This window comes from Colletotrichum fructicola (assembly GCF_000319635.2).
Source record: "Colletotrichum fructicola Nara gc5 chromosome Unknown KSG_Nara_v1_contig08, whole genome shotgun sequence".
Taxonomy (NCBI): domain Eukaryota; kingdom Fungi; phylum Ascomycota; class Sordariomycetes; order Glomerellales; family Glomerellaceae; genus Colletotrichum; species Colletotrichum fructicola.
In genome coordinates this window covers 3,762,730-3,774,796 of record NW_027094058.1, presented here as the reverse complement: position 1 = coordinate 3,774,796, position 12,067 = coordinate 3,762,730, and the positions used below count along the sequence as shown (strand labels likewise).

General features: G+C 51.8%; 1 protein-coding gene across 1 annotated transcript; it reads left to right on the top strand.

The window, feature by feature from the left end:
* Positions 1 to 5,829: 5,829 nt before the first annotated feature.
* Positions 5,830 to 8,165, top strand: CGGC5_v014130 (uncharacterized protein; the record flags this gene model as incomplete). The annotated part of the gene is made up of 2 exons (XM_066153041.1): positions 5,830 to 6,043; positions 6,424 to 8,165. 2 exons carry the CDS (start codon positions 5,830 to 5,832, stop codon positions 8,163 to 8,165), a joined length of 1,956 nt encoding a protein of 651 aa, XP_066007569.1.
* Between the last annotated feature and the right edge of the window lie 3,902 nt (positions 8,166 to 12,067).

The following is a 12,067-nucleotide window of genomic DNA, read 5'->3' as shown; positions in this document are numbered from 1 at the left end:
CACGATCTTGAGTTTATTGGGGAGGTTGGAGCTGCTACCCACACTTATGGGCACACCCTCGACCTAACCTTCTCAAACATCCCCTTTGCTGAGGCCTATATTAGCCCACATATACACCCAGGGGCTGATCATCAAGCTATTACGACCATTATACCGATAAGCAAGGCCCAGGAACAGAGGCGTCAGACTAGCCACCCTACAGTCCCAGACTCAGCTATACTCCGGCTAGCTGACCTAGTTAAGCTGGGGATCCCAGCCCTACCTACCCTAGGGGATACACCTACTCCAGCAGAAATAGACTCTCTAGCTACCCAACTAGTCAGCCTCCTCTCTACAGCTATAGAAGCAGTAGGGAAGAGACGGACTAACCAGGGCAGGGGAGCCCCCTGGTGGACAGAAGAGTGTTCAGAGGCCCATCGAGCAGCTATTGAGGCTAGGCGACGACAAGCCCAAGAACCTGGGCTAGTAATACCACTGCCTATCCTAGAGGAGCAGAAGGCCTTTCTGACTATAGTCAGGAAGGCAAAACGCGCCTACTGGGCTGCTAAGATTGAGGAGGCTGGGTCTAACCAGAACTTATACCAGATACTAAGCTGGCGTAAGTCTGGGCTAGCTATCAAGGCCCCACCTCTAATAGTGGATGGACAGGCTATCAACAACAGTTACAATAAGGCCCAAGCCCTGCGGAAGGCCTTATTAGAGAGATTTGATGCTGCAGACGACCTACCTGGGAACCCGTTCACTGTTCCTATAGTTGCAAGGCGTCTAATACCCTGGCAGCACATAGTCAGCATAGAGGAAGTACGCCAGGCTACTCTCACAAAGGCTACAACCCCTGGGATTGATGGGATCACTACTAAGTTACTACAATCTATTTGGGGCCTAATAGCTACACCGGTACAGCAGCTTTTCCAAGCCTGTGTCCGCATAGGCTACTTCCCTAGGACTTTCCGAAAAGCAGAGGTAGTTATGATCCAGAAGCCGGGGAAAACAGACTTCTCAAAGGCTGGATCCTGGCGGCCAATAGCCCTCTTATCCTGCCTAGGCAAGGGCTTAGAGCGACTGATAGCAAAGAGAATGGCATATCTCACCATTCTGGAAGGGGTTGCTAGCCCACAGCAGGTTGGGGCATTGCCAGGGAGGGCTGCAGTCGACCTAACAACCTGTCTAACCCATGAGATCGAAAGGGCTCTAGACTTAGGGCTTACCGCAACTCTAGCAACAATGGATGTTAAGGGGGCTTTTGACTCTGTTCTACGAAATCGACTTATTCTTAGGCTACGACAGCAAGGCTGGCCCAGTAGTCTGATTAGGCTGATATTTACCTTTGCTTCTAGCCGGACCGCCCGAGTCAGGCTAGAGGAGACTACTACAGAGGACTTCCCCCTATCCTGTGGGCTCCCTCAGGGCTCTCCGCTATCCCCTATCCTTTTTCTGCTCTATGTAGCTGATATCCTAGCTGATAACCAGAAGCTACGGTTCGGCTATGCAGATGACATAGGCCTGCTGGCTACTAGCCCTTCTCTAGAGGGAAACTCTGCAGCCCTTGGCCAGGAGATAACTCAGATCCTCAACTGGGGTATTGATAATAAGGTTGCGTTTGACCCAGCTAAGTGTGAAGCAATCCACTTCAGCAGGAAACATAAGCAGAGGGAAGACCTACCAGAGATACAGGCAAAGGACCTAACTATCAAGGCCTCAACTAAGCCTATACGATGGCTAGGGGTCTGGTTTGATAAGAAACTCACCTTCCGGCACCACGTCGATACAAAGGTAGCAGCAGCAAAGAAGGTAGCCCAGTTCCTACGCCATCTATCAAACACCAAAGGGGGGCTCCCAGCTGCTGCTGCCCGCCAAGCTGTTATTGCCTGTGTCCTCCCAACCGCCCTATACGGAGCTGAGACCTGGTATGCAGGTTTAAAGAGACCAGCCAGAAACAGCAGCACTACTGCTACTAGCAGCAGTGCTAATAACCAGGCAGCTACTATTAGTACAAGGCAGAAGGGCTTAGTAAAGAGGGTAGAGAAGGTTATGACAGCAGCAGCAAGGGCTATCCTACCCGTCTGGAAGACTACGCCCACTAGTAGCCTCCTTCGAGATGCTGGCCTGCCAACGGCAAAAGTAGCCCTCGAAGGGGCACGCCTACGCTTTGCTACACGCCTACAGAAGGTTGACCAACAGCACCCTTTAGTCCCTAGGCTTTCACAGCCAGGGCGGCAGCAAACAAGACTACAAAGAACAGCAGCCCTCCTACCTAGGTGCCCAAGGCCGTTACTCCTACAGCCGCAGCATCTTTCAGGACTACAAGACCCTACAGCTGGACGAAGCAAGGAGAAAGCAGCTAAAGCGTTTCAAGACTGGCTTAAGACTGTGCCAGATAACCATACGATCATCTACTCAGACGGCTCTAAAGCCCCTAACGGGGCTACAGGTTTCGGCTTTGTTATCTACCGCAGTAACAAACGCATAGCTCAAGGGTGTAGCCGCCTCGGCATTGCGGAAGTGTTCGACGGCGAGGTAGAGGGGGCGAGGGCAGGGCTCCGAAGGGCCCTCCTGACTTCCCAAGGCCAGCCTATACACATCTGTATCGATAACACTAGCGTTATCCAGGGGATCCGAGGTGAGGCCCCGGAATCCTCACAAGCTGCCTTCCTAGAGATCCAGGAAGCAGCTAGGATACACAATATACAAACCCACTGGTCCCCAGGGCACCAAGGGATAAAAGGGAATGAGGAGGCTGATAGCCTAGCTAAGGAGGGTACAACGCTACCAGTCCCCAGAGGCCTACTAGCTACCCTAGCAGGGATCAAGCGGCTTGCTCAAGAGCGTAAACGACACCAGTATGGGAAATGGTGGAGGCAAGAGGCAGCCTCTCGCTATATACAACTAGGGCTTAAGGCTACCCTGGCCTGCCCCCCTGAACTAGCCTTACCACGGGTAATCGTACATCATCTCCTAGCAGCCCGATCAGGCCATGGGGACTTCGAACAGTATCATCAACGCTTCAACCATACAGAAGCACTGCTCACCTGCTCTTGCGGGGAGGCTAAGGAAGTAGACCATCTGGTCTACTGCCGAAAGACCTTAGTGAGGAGGCAACAGTGGCCTACCCTCTACCCTTATGGTCGCCAGGAGCCTATAGGACCTATAGGATCTCTTGAGCGCTACTTCAAGGGGCTAATCACTGACCATGAAGGCTTCCAGGCCTTCCTTAGCGTGACAAACTTCTTCCAGAAGATCTGCCCGCAGTACTGAGAGATAGGCCATAACCTATACTCCGAACAAAAGTCTACCTCATAGGGGAGACCAGACTACTATAACGGAACTAGGGCACCAGTGGGAACTAGGGATGGATAGAACACGGAAGTGACTCACGAGTAAGATCTGGAGGACGGGAGGGACAGCGTGTACTGTATAGTATATAGCGAGAACCTACGGCCCTCCACGCCACATACCCTTCGGGAGGTCGGCCGCAAGGGCGGCTGCGCCCTTGCCGCCACGGCGTTAAATACAAAACAAACAAACAAATATAAAGAGCTTAGGTTTTTATAAATAAATAATCTCCATAAATATTCTAGGTCTAAATTTATGCCTATTGAAAACGACTCTTTATTGCTTCTGTGTTGGGTTTGGGCCCAGTCGGTGGAGGGGTCTGGTCCCGCATCCGGTAGTGTGGATGATGAGGTAACTCATATGGCAAAGCTGAGTCCCCCGAGAGCTCGCAGGTCTCACGCGATGATGCCACATGAGTCGATTCTGGTTTTTCCTCTGGTGGTCCAAAGTGATAATGATGGTGTACGTGAATAACAGTAGTTGAAGCGAGACATCGGCGACATATATGGGATTCTTGGGATCTCTGTTCGCGCGATGGCTTCCTCTTTGTCAAGCGGTATCGCCGCTGACCGCAGGAGACACAAACGTAAGTAGACTCATACACCATATTTCTGTGTTACAGGCCTGTATTTTTACCGCGTCAACTCGGAGAACCGGACGACAGTAAAAATATAGGTAGTGGGCTAAAAGGACAGAGCCAGTTTTGGACCGCCCTAAAAATAGAATATTTCTAAAATTATCCTTTGTGCCCAAAAGTGACCGCTAATACGGGAAGTATTAAAGCGTAAAACAAAACATACCAAAAGCAAAAACTTATTACTTTCCGCTTTCAAAAATAAGAAGATGTCTCGATGTATGCGTTGGATTTGGGTCTCGTCAGAGCCTAATTCCTTGACATTATCCAGAACCTCACGTCTTTCAACGCTCTTATCATCAAACCCACCCCAAGCCAGATGTCCCGGTCTAGTAGTCGTCATTGGCTGCCGACAAACTATCTTTGGGAAACATCGGAAAGACAGTGTTCCTCTTCAATTATATCAAGATTTCCTACTAAGCACTACCCCTTTACACCTCAAGAAAAAAAGGGAATTCTCGGCCGAAATCTTGCTGCAAGCCTGAATGGCAGCAATGTCTTCCCTTTCACAGTAGGGTTGAGAATGCCGAAAGCTTTCTCTACGCAAAACTTCTTTACCCGTTCACGGACGTCTTCTGCTTCTTTGCATATGGGGTGGAAGACCTCACAGCGATCGCTTTTAGAATTAGCACTTGGATGAAGTTGATAACTCCTAAGCCAAGTGTTCTCCCATCACTCCTTATCATTCTAGAGTTCTCCATGGATCAAAAACCCGCATTGGAGCACATAAAAGCTCAGGTTTATGAAGTTACTGGCCTTGAATTGCCAGAATTCTTTTCGAGCGTCGAGTTCCGAAGGAGTATAGGCCGAAAGGCTAACATAATCCAAACCCACCTTCAAAACAGTTCTCGACTCATTCAAAGCAAGCGGGAACAGTCATCGATATCTCTTTCTTCAAAACATTTCATAGACCTCTTCGAGTCTGCTCATCAAGCAATTACCATGGCTCGGGATAAGACTTTCAACTTTGTTGAAGCATCTAGACAAAAGTTTCCTATCAGCTTAGAGCTGGCCCTCCATCTAAGCAGCTTTCTATGTCTTATACCCGAAGCAAAAGACCTATCGTATTTTGCGTCTAAGTACATCGCATCTTGCTTGGTTCTGGATCATTACGTTCCAGAGATGCATCTTTTCGATCCCAAGGAAGTTTTCGATGCATTATACAGAGATAAGTGCCTCGCTGCAGCACGTACTGCGTTCCAGCGAAAAGACGGGATCATGTTGCCCAGTGCGATAGTAACCAGTATCTCCCGACATTTTTCAGAGATAGTCCAGTTCCTTAAACAAGGCAAAACGGCCTTAACCATTCACAGCAAAATCCTCAGGGAGCTTACATCTCGGTGGACAGTGGTAAAAGGTAGCAAGACTTGTTTCACCTGCCTGACGAGACAACATGAACATTTACTTTCATGCGGGCATACTATCTGCGGAGTATGTCAACATAATTTTGGGCTTTCTACGTCCAGCGACCCGCTATTATTCAAGTACCACAAATGCCTGCTTTGCAATGAGAACGTGGACTTTACTATACGAATTCATCCACCGACAGCCGGAGTTAAAGTACTGAGTGTAGATGGTGGAGGAGTAAGGGGTATTGTCTGCTTGGAGATGCTTAAAATGCTCCAAGACAAAATCGGCCTTCCAATTCCCATTCAAGAGCATTTCAATATGGCATATGGCATCAGCGCAGGCGAGTGAGACCTTTGGTGCTTCGCGCCGTTTCTAATACGGTAGCAGGTAGTCTCATCATTGGGGCTATGTTCCTTAACGGATGGTCCGTGGCTAAATGCGCTACGGCATTCGAAGCTTTGTCACAAGTCGCCTTTAAGCCGTGCAACTGGAACATATTTCCATTCAACGCAATGCGAAAGGTCGTGTCAATGATGGTCTCCGATGCTATTTATTCCTCGAAAAACATCGAGGGGCCCTTGCAAGAGGTATTCGGAGGTCGAAAGATACGGGGCTCTTCGTACGCCAACACCATAGCCGCAAAAGTTGGCATGGCTGCTACGACCGTCACAGAGCCATTAACATACTTATTCACAAATTACAACGGGCTGGGGGGTGAAAGGTTAGGTACGTACTTCTAAGCAAATAGGCAAGTCGTTGCCTGAGTTCTTCTAGGTTATTCAATTTCGTCCGATCATAACGTGAATGTCTGGGAAGTGTAAGTTGACCGACCAGTGCCAATTCCAATGACTAAAACTCAGCAGGGCCCGCAGTAGTACTGCAGCGCCATTGTAAGACGTCTACTGGCCATCAACTGGCGGGTTTACTAACAAAGGCCAGGGTATTCCCCCCTCACCACATCAAAGGCTTTGGATCTTTTCAGGACACTGGCGTGTTTTCCAATAATCCCGTGTTCCTCTCTCTCTCAGAACACTTCCCTCTCGCCTAATTTTTCTTGCCATCCACTGTTAGTGTAATACGTGGGATACCACCAAAATTCTTAACAGCGGAAAACCCTTCAATTCTCGCCTCCAGCGCCCTCCCGCGATGGCCTCGCAGCCTCCGGCGGGCTCTGGACCGATGCCGGCCTCCTCGGCCGGCCTCCTCGGCCGGCCCTGATCGAGGCTCTGGAGCCCCTCCGGAGCCGTCCCCAACCTCAAGGGCTAAACGCCGCCGCGATACCGAGGCCCAGCCAGCCCGGCCCAGCCTCGTGGGAAGCCAGCCCGACGCCTCTACGACAACCCCCTTAACGGCTAAGGGACCCTCAACTGTGAATGGGACAGCTGCTGGAGCTGTCGTTACAGCCCTTAGTGAAGAGGCCAAGCTCTACGAAGCCCGAAAGGATGTCTTTATGGCTATCGCCCAGTCTGTAGACAACGTGGTCTCTTGCTTTGAGGGGCCTAGGAAGCAGATCGCGAAGGAGGCTACAACCTACGTAGTTCAAGCCTTGAAGAGGATCATGGGGAACGGAACGGCGGCCCCGACCCCGAGCCGGAATTGGGCTAAGGTGGTAGCTTCGGCTGAATCTGCAGCTGCAGCCCCAGCCCAAGCCCCGGCCCCGGCCCCGGTCCGCACCCAAAACCCAATCCATCCCCAGGCTCAGACTCAGACTCTAGCCCAGCCAAAGGAGGACCTCCGGGTCTTTGCCCGCATCCCCGAGGAGGGCCTAACGGCTGCTAGGAAGCATGCCCCTTTTGCCCTCCGCCGGAAGGTCTGCCAGGCCCTTGGCCTGCAGCTAGCAGATATCCCACATATCTACCACATCGCAACTGGCTACTCACTGAGACCCCTGAATAAGCAGGTTCAGCAAGCCCTCCTTACGGACAAACAGAAACTAGCCGACAGTCTTGGAGCCTATAAGGTTGAGACCCCTACTAAGTGGTTCACCTATGTTGTCCCACGCTGCCCTGCTAAGCTATGGACTATCGATGGGGATACCCTCGACCCAGCTACTCTAGTTGAAGAGGAGGTCTTTGCACAGACAGGATGCAAGCCTATCCGGGCCCGCCAATCCCAACTTGGCGTGAATCCTATCACAAACGAAGTCTCTTGGATCATCTCCTTCTCTGTAGAAGTACTACCCTTCAGGCTCTTCAACCAAAGCAGCAGATCTCAGCTTATCCAGAAGAAAAAGACCCTCATCAGACATGACCCTGGTTGCCAGGGATATCATTCAAACCGGTACTGTAACCGACAGCCACTCTGTAGCAACTGCAGCAGGCCCGCAGGCTCCCATGAGACCTGGCCCTGCATAGCCAGACCGAAGTGCGCTAACTGCGCCGGCCCCTTCCAAGCCAACCATAAGGACTGCCCAGCAAGGCCCTTAGTGGTTAACGGCTCCCCCACCCTCCCAGGTCGGAAGGAACTCTCCCGGATCCGTAAAGCTGGGCAGAAGGCCTATGAGGCCCTCTATCAGAGCAGTCAGGCCGGCACCCACGCCCGCAGCACCCAGCAACCTAGCAACAGCCTGACGAGCCCTCAGCCTGGCTCTAAGCGACCACGAGCCCCTACCCCTACCCAGGACTCAATCATCGTAGCGGACGTTAGCGATACAGCAAGCTCTAGCAGTATGGAGGAGGACGAGACTGAGGCTGAAGCAGACGTCTCTGACAGCAACCCTATCCTACCACCACTACCTACCCAGCATACCCCAGCTACCTCAAGCAGCAGGGTCCAGCGGGTAGCTCAGAAGCCTGATTATAACGTTATTAATGCCTACACCCACCTCGACCTCGACTCGGAGCAGTAGGCTCAGGACGGCTCCCCCACGGGTATTACGGGTCGCCCAGTGTAACGTGGGGAAGAGAAGCCCAGCTCATACAGCTCTTCTAGAGCTCTGCTGGGCAGATCAGATCGATATAGTCCTGATCCAGGAACCCTGGATAGGCTATAGAGATAAGATGCAGATTAACACACCCCCAGGCTTTAACTCCTACGTACCAGTTGACTTCTGGAACAGCAGAGACACAAGGCCTAGGGTTATGACCTACACACGCAAAGGTCTAAGGCTGCAAATACAGCAACAAAGGCCTACCCAATCAAGAGATATCTTGTGGGTGAAAGTTGGCGACCTCACTATTATGAATATATATAGGCCGCCAGATGAGCCTATAAACCAAGCAACCAGCCTCCTTCTAGATTACCAACCGCCAGAGAGAGCCCTTATTGCTGGGGACCTTAACGCCCACCACTCCTCATGGGAACCTGGGTCCCCTAGCCGAAATCGAGGAGACGATATTGCAGAATGGGCGGAAGGCTACGATCTTCTGTTTATTGGGGAGGTTGGGGCCCCTACCCATACCCACGGGCATACCCTCGACCTAACCCTCTCAAATATCCCCTTTACTGAGGCTTATATCAGCCCACACCTACACCCAGGGGCTGACCACGAAGCCATCACAACAATTATTCCTATGAGTAGGGCCCAGGAACAGGGACGCCAGGCTAACCAGCTCTCAGTACCAGAGTCAGCCCTACCACGGCTGATCGACCTAGTAAAGGCTGGGGCTACAGCCTTACCTACTCTAGGGGAACTGCCCAGCCCAGCAGAGCTAGACACCCTAGCTGCCCAACTGGTCAGCCTCTTCTATACAGCTATTCAAGCTGTAGGCAAGAGACGGACTAATCAGGGTAGGGGAGCCCCCTGGTGGACAGAAGAATGCTCAGTAGCCCACCAAGCTGCTATTAAGGCTAGGCGCCAACAGGCCCAAGAACCTGGGCTGGTCATACCTCCCCCTATCTTAGAGGAACAAAAGGTCTTCTTAACAACCGTTAGAAGGGCAAAACGCGCCTACTGGACTACTAAGGTTGAAGAGGCTAAGACAGACCAAGATCTATATAAGATCATAGGCTGGCGGAAGTCAAGCCTAGCAGTTAAAGCTCCGCCTCTAATAGTAGAAGGAGAGACGATCAGCAACACCTACGACAAAGCCCAAGCCTTACGAAAGGCCTTACTCGAACGGTTTAGCGCTAGAGATGACCTACCTGGGAACCCTTTTGCTATCCCAGTGGTCACAAGGCGTCTTATACCCTGGCAGGATACAGTTAGTATAGAGGAAGTACGCCAGGCTACTCTAACAGAGACTACAACCCCTGGGACTGATAGGATTACTACAAAGTTACTACAATGCACCTGGGGTTTAGTAGCTAGGCCTATACAGCAGCTCTTCCAGGCCTGCGTACAGGTAGGCTACTTCCCTAGACCCTTCCGCAAAGCGGAGGTTGTTATGATCCAGAAACCGGGGAAAACAGACTTCTCTAAGACTGGGTCCTGGCGCCCGATATCTCTATTATCCTGCTTAGGCAAAGGCTTAGAGCGGTTGATAGCAAAAAGGATGGCCTACCTTACCATCCTAGAAGGGGTCGCCAGCCCACAGCAGGTTGGAGCCTTACCAGGGAGGGCTGCAGTCGACCTGACAACCTGCCTAACCCATGAGATAGAGAGGGCTCTAGATGCAAGGCTTACAGCCACGCTAGCAACAATGGACGTTAAGGGGGCGTTTGACTCCGTCCTACGAAACCGACTTATTATCAGGCTACGGCAGCAGGGCTGGCCAAGCAGTCTGATCAGGCTGATCTACACCTTCACCTCTAGCCGAACAGCCCGGGTCAGGCTAGAGGATACTACTACAGAGGACTTCCCTCTATCCTGTGGACTACCACAAGGCTCTCCGCTATCACCTATCCTCTTCCTGCTCTATATAGCTGATATCCTAGCTGATGATCAGAAGCTACGGTTTAGCTATGCGGATGATATAGGCTTAGTAGCTACTAGCCCCTCGCTAGAAGCGAACGCTACAGCCCTAGGCCAGGAGATCACCAGTATCCTCAGCTGGGGAACAGAAAATAAGGTCGCCTTTGACCCAGCTAAGTGTGAGGCAATCCACTTCAGCAGAAAACATAAACAGACAACAAACCTACCCGATATCCAAGCGAGAGGCCTAACTATTAAAGCCTCAACAAAGCCTATAAGATGGTTAGGGGTCTGGTTTGACAGGAGACTCACCTTCCAACACCATGTAGGAATAAAGGTAGCAGCAGCAAAGAAGGTAGCCTATTTCCTACAGCACCTTACAAACACAAAAGGGGGGCTCCCAGCAGCTGCAGTTCGAAAAGCAGCTATTGCTTGCGCCCTCCCGATAGCCTTATATGGAGCGGAAACCTGGTACGCAGGCCTAACTAAACCAGCTCTAAGCAGCAACAACGGTACTAGAAGCAGTACTGCTTCGCAGATAGCTACAGTTGGCACAGGGCAGAAGGGTCTAGCCTGTAGAGTCGGAAGAGTTATTACAGCAGCAGCAAGGGCTATCCTACCTGTCTGGAGGACCACACCAACCAGTGCCCTCATCCGAGATGCTGGCCTACCTACAGCAGAGGTAGCCCTCGAGGCAGCGCGACTACGCTTCGCTATACGCCTACAGAAGGTTGACCAACAACATCCCTTGGTCCCAAGGCTTCTACAGCTAGGGCGGCAGCAGACCAGGCTCCAAAGGACAGCTGGCCTCTTACCTAAGTGCCCAAGGCCAGCACTCCTACAGCCGCAATACCTCCCAGGGTCCAATAACCTTATAGTCACACAGACGAAGGAAGTAGCAGCCAGGATCTTCCAGGCCTGGCTCAAGACGGTGCCAAAAGAGCATACTATCATCTACTCAGATGGCTCTAAAGCCCCTGATAGCGCTACAGGATTTGGCTTTGTTATCTACCGTAAGAATAAACGCATAGCCCAGGGCTGCGGACGCCTCGGCATAGCAGAAGTATTTGATGGCGAGGCCGAAGGGGCGAGGGCAGGGCTGCGACGGGCCCTCCTTACCTCCCAGGGCCAGCCTATACATATCTGTATCGACAATACCAGCGTTATCCAGGGGATCCGAGGCATGGCCCCAGACTCCTCACAAGCTGCCTTCCTTGAGATCCAAGAGGCAGCTAGGATATACAACATACAAACCCACTGGTCCCCAGGGCACCAGGGTATCAAAGGAAACGAGGAAGCAGACATCCTAGCTAAGGAGGGCACAACCCTGCCAGTCCCTAGGGGCCAACTAGCTACCCTATCAGGGATCAAACGGCTTGCTAGAGAGCGAATATACCGCCAGCATAGAAGATGGTGGAAGCAAGAGGCAACGCCCTTTTACACCCAACTAGGGCTTAAGGCTTTCCTCGCCTGCCCTCCTGAACTGACCCTGCCACGGGCGATCCTTCACCATCTCCTAGCAGCCCGTTCAGGGCATGGAGACTTCGAGCAATATCACCAACGCTTCAACCATACAGAAGCACTACCTACCTGCTCCTGCGGGGAGGCAAAGGCAGTAGACCACCTAGTCTACTGCCGAAAGACCTTAGTGAGGCGGCTTCAGTGGCCCACCCTCCAACCCTCTAGTTCACAGGAGCCTATAGGGCCTATAGGATCTCTTGAGCAGTACTATAAGGGGCTAATTACTGATCATGAAGGCTTCCAGGCCTTTCTCTCCGTGACAGACTTCTTCCAGAAGATCTGCCCGCGGTACTAGGGACTAGGTCTTGACCTAGACCTTAGTAACAACCCCCTCCTCGTAGAGGACCGGAAGACCACAACGGAACTAGGGAACCAGCGGGAACTAGGGACGAATAGAACACATAGAAGCCCACGGGCAAGATTTGGAGGACGTTAGG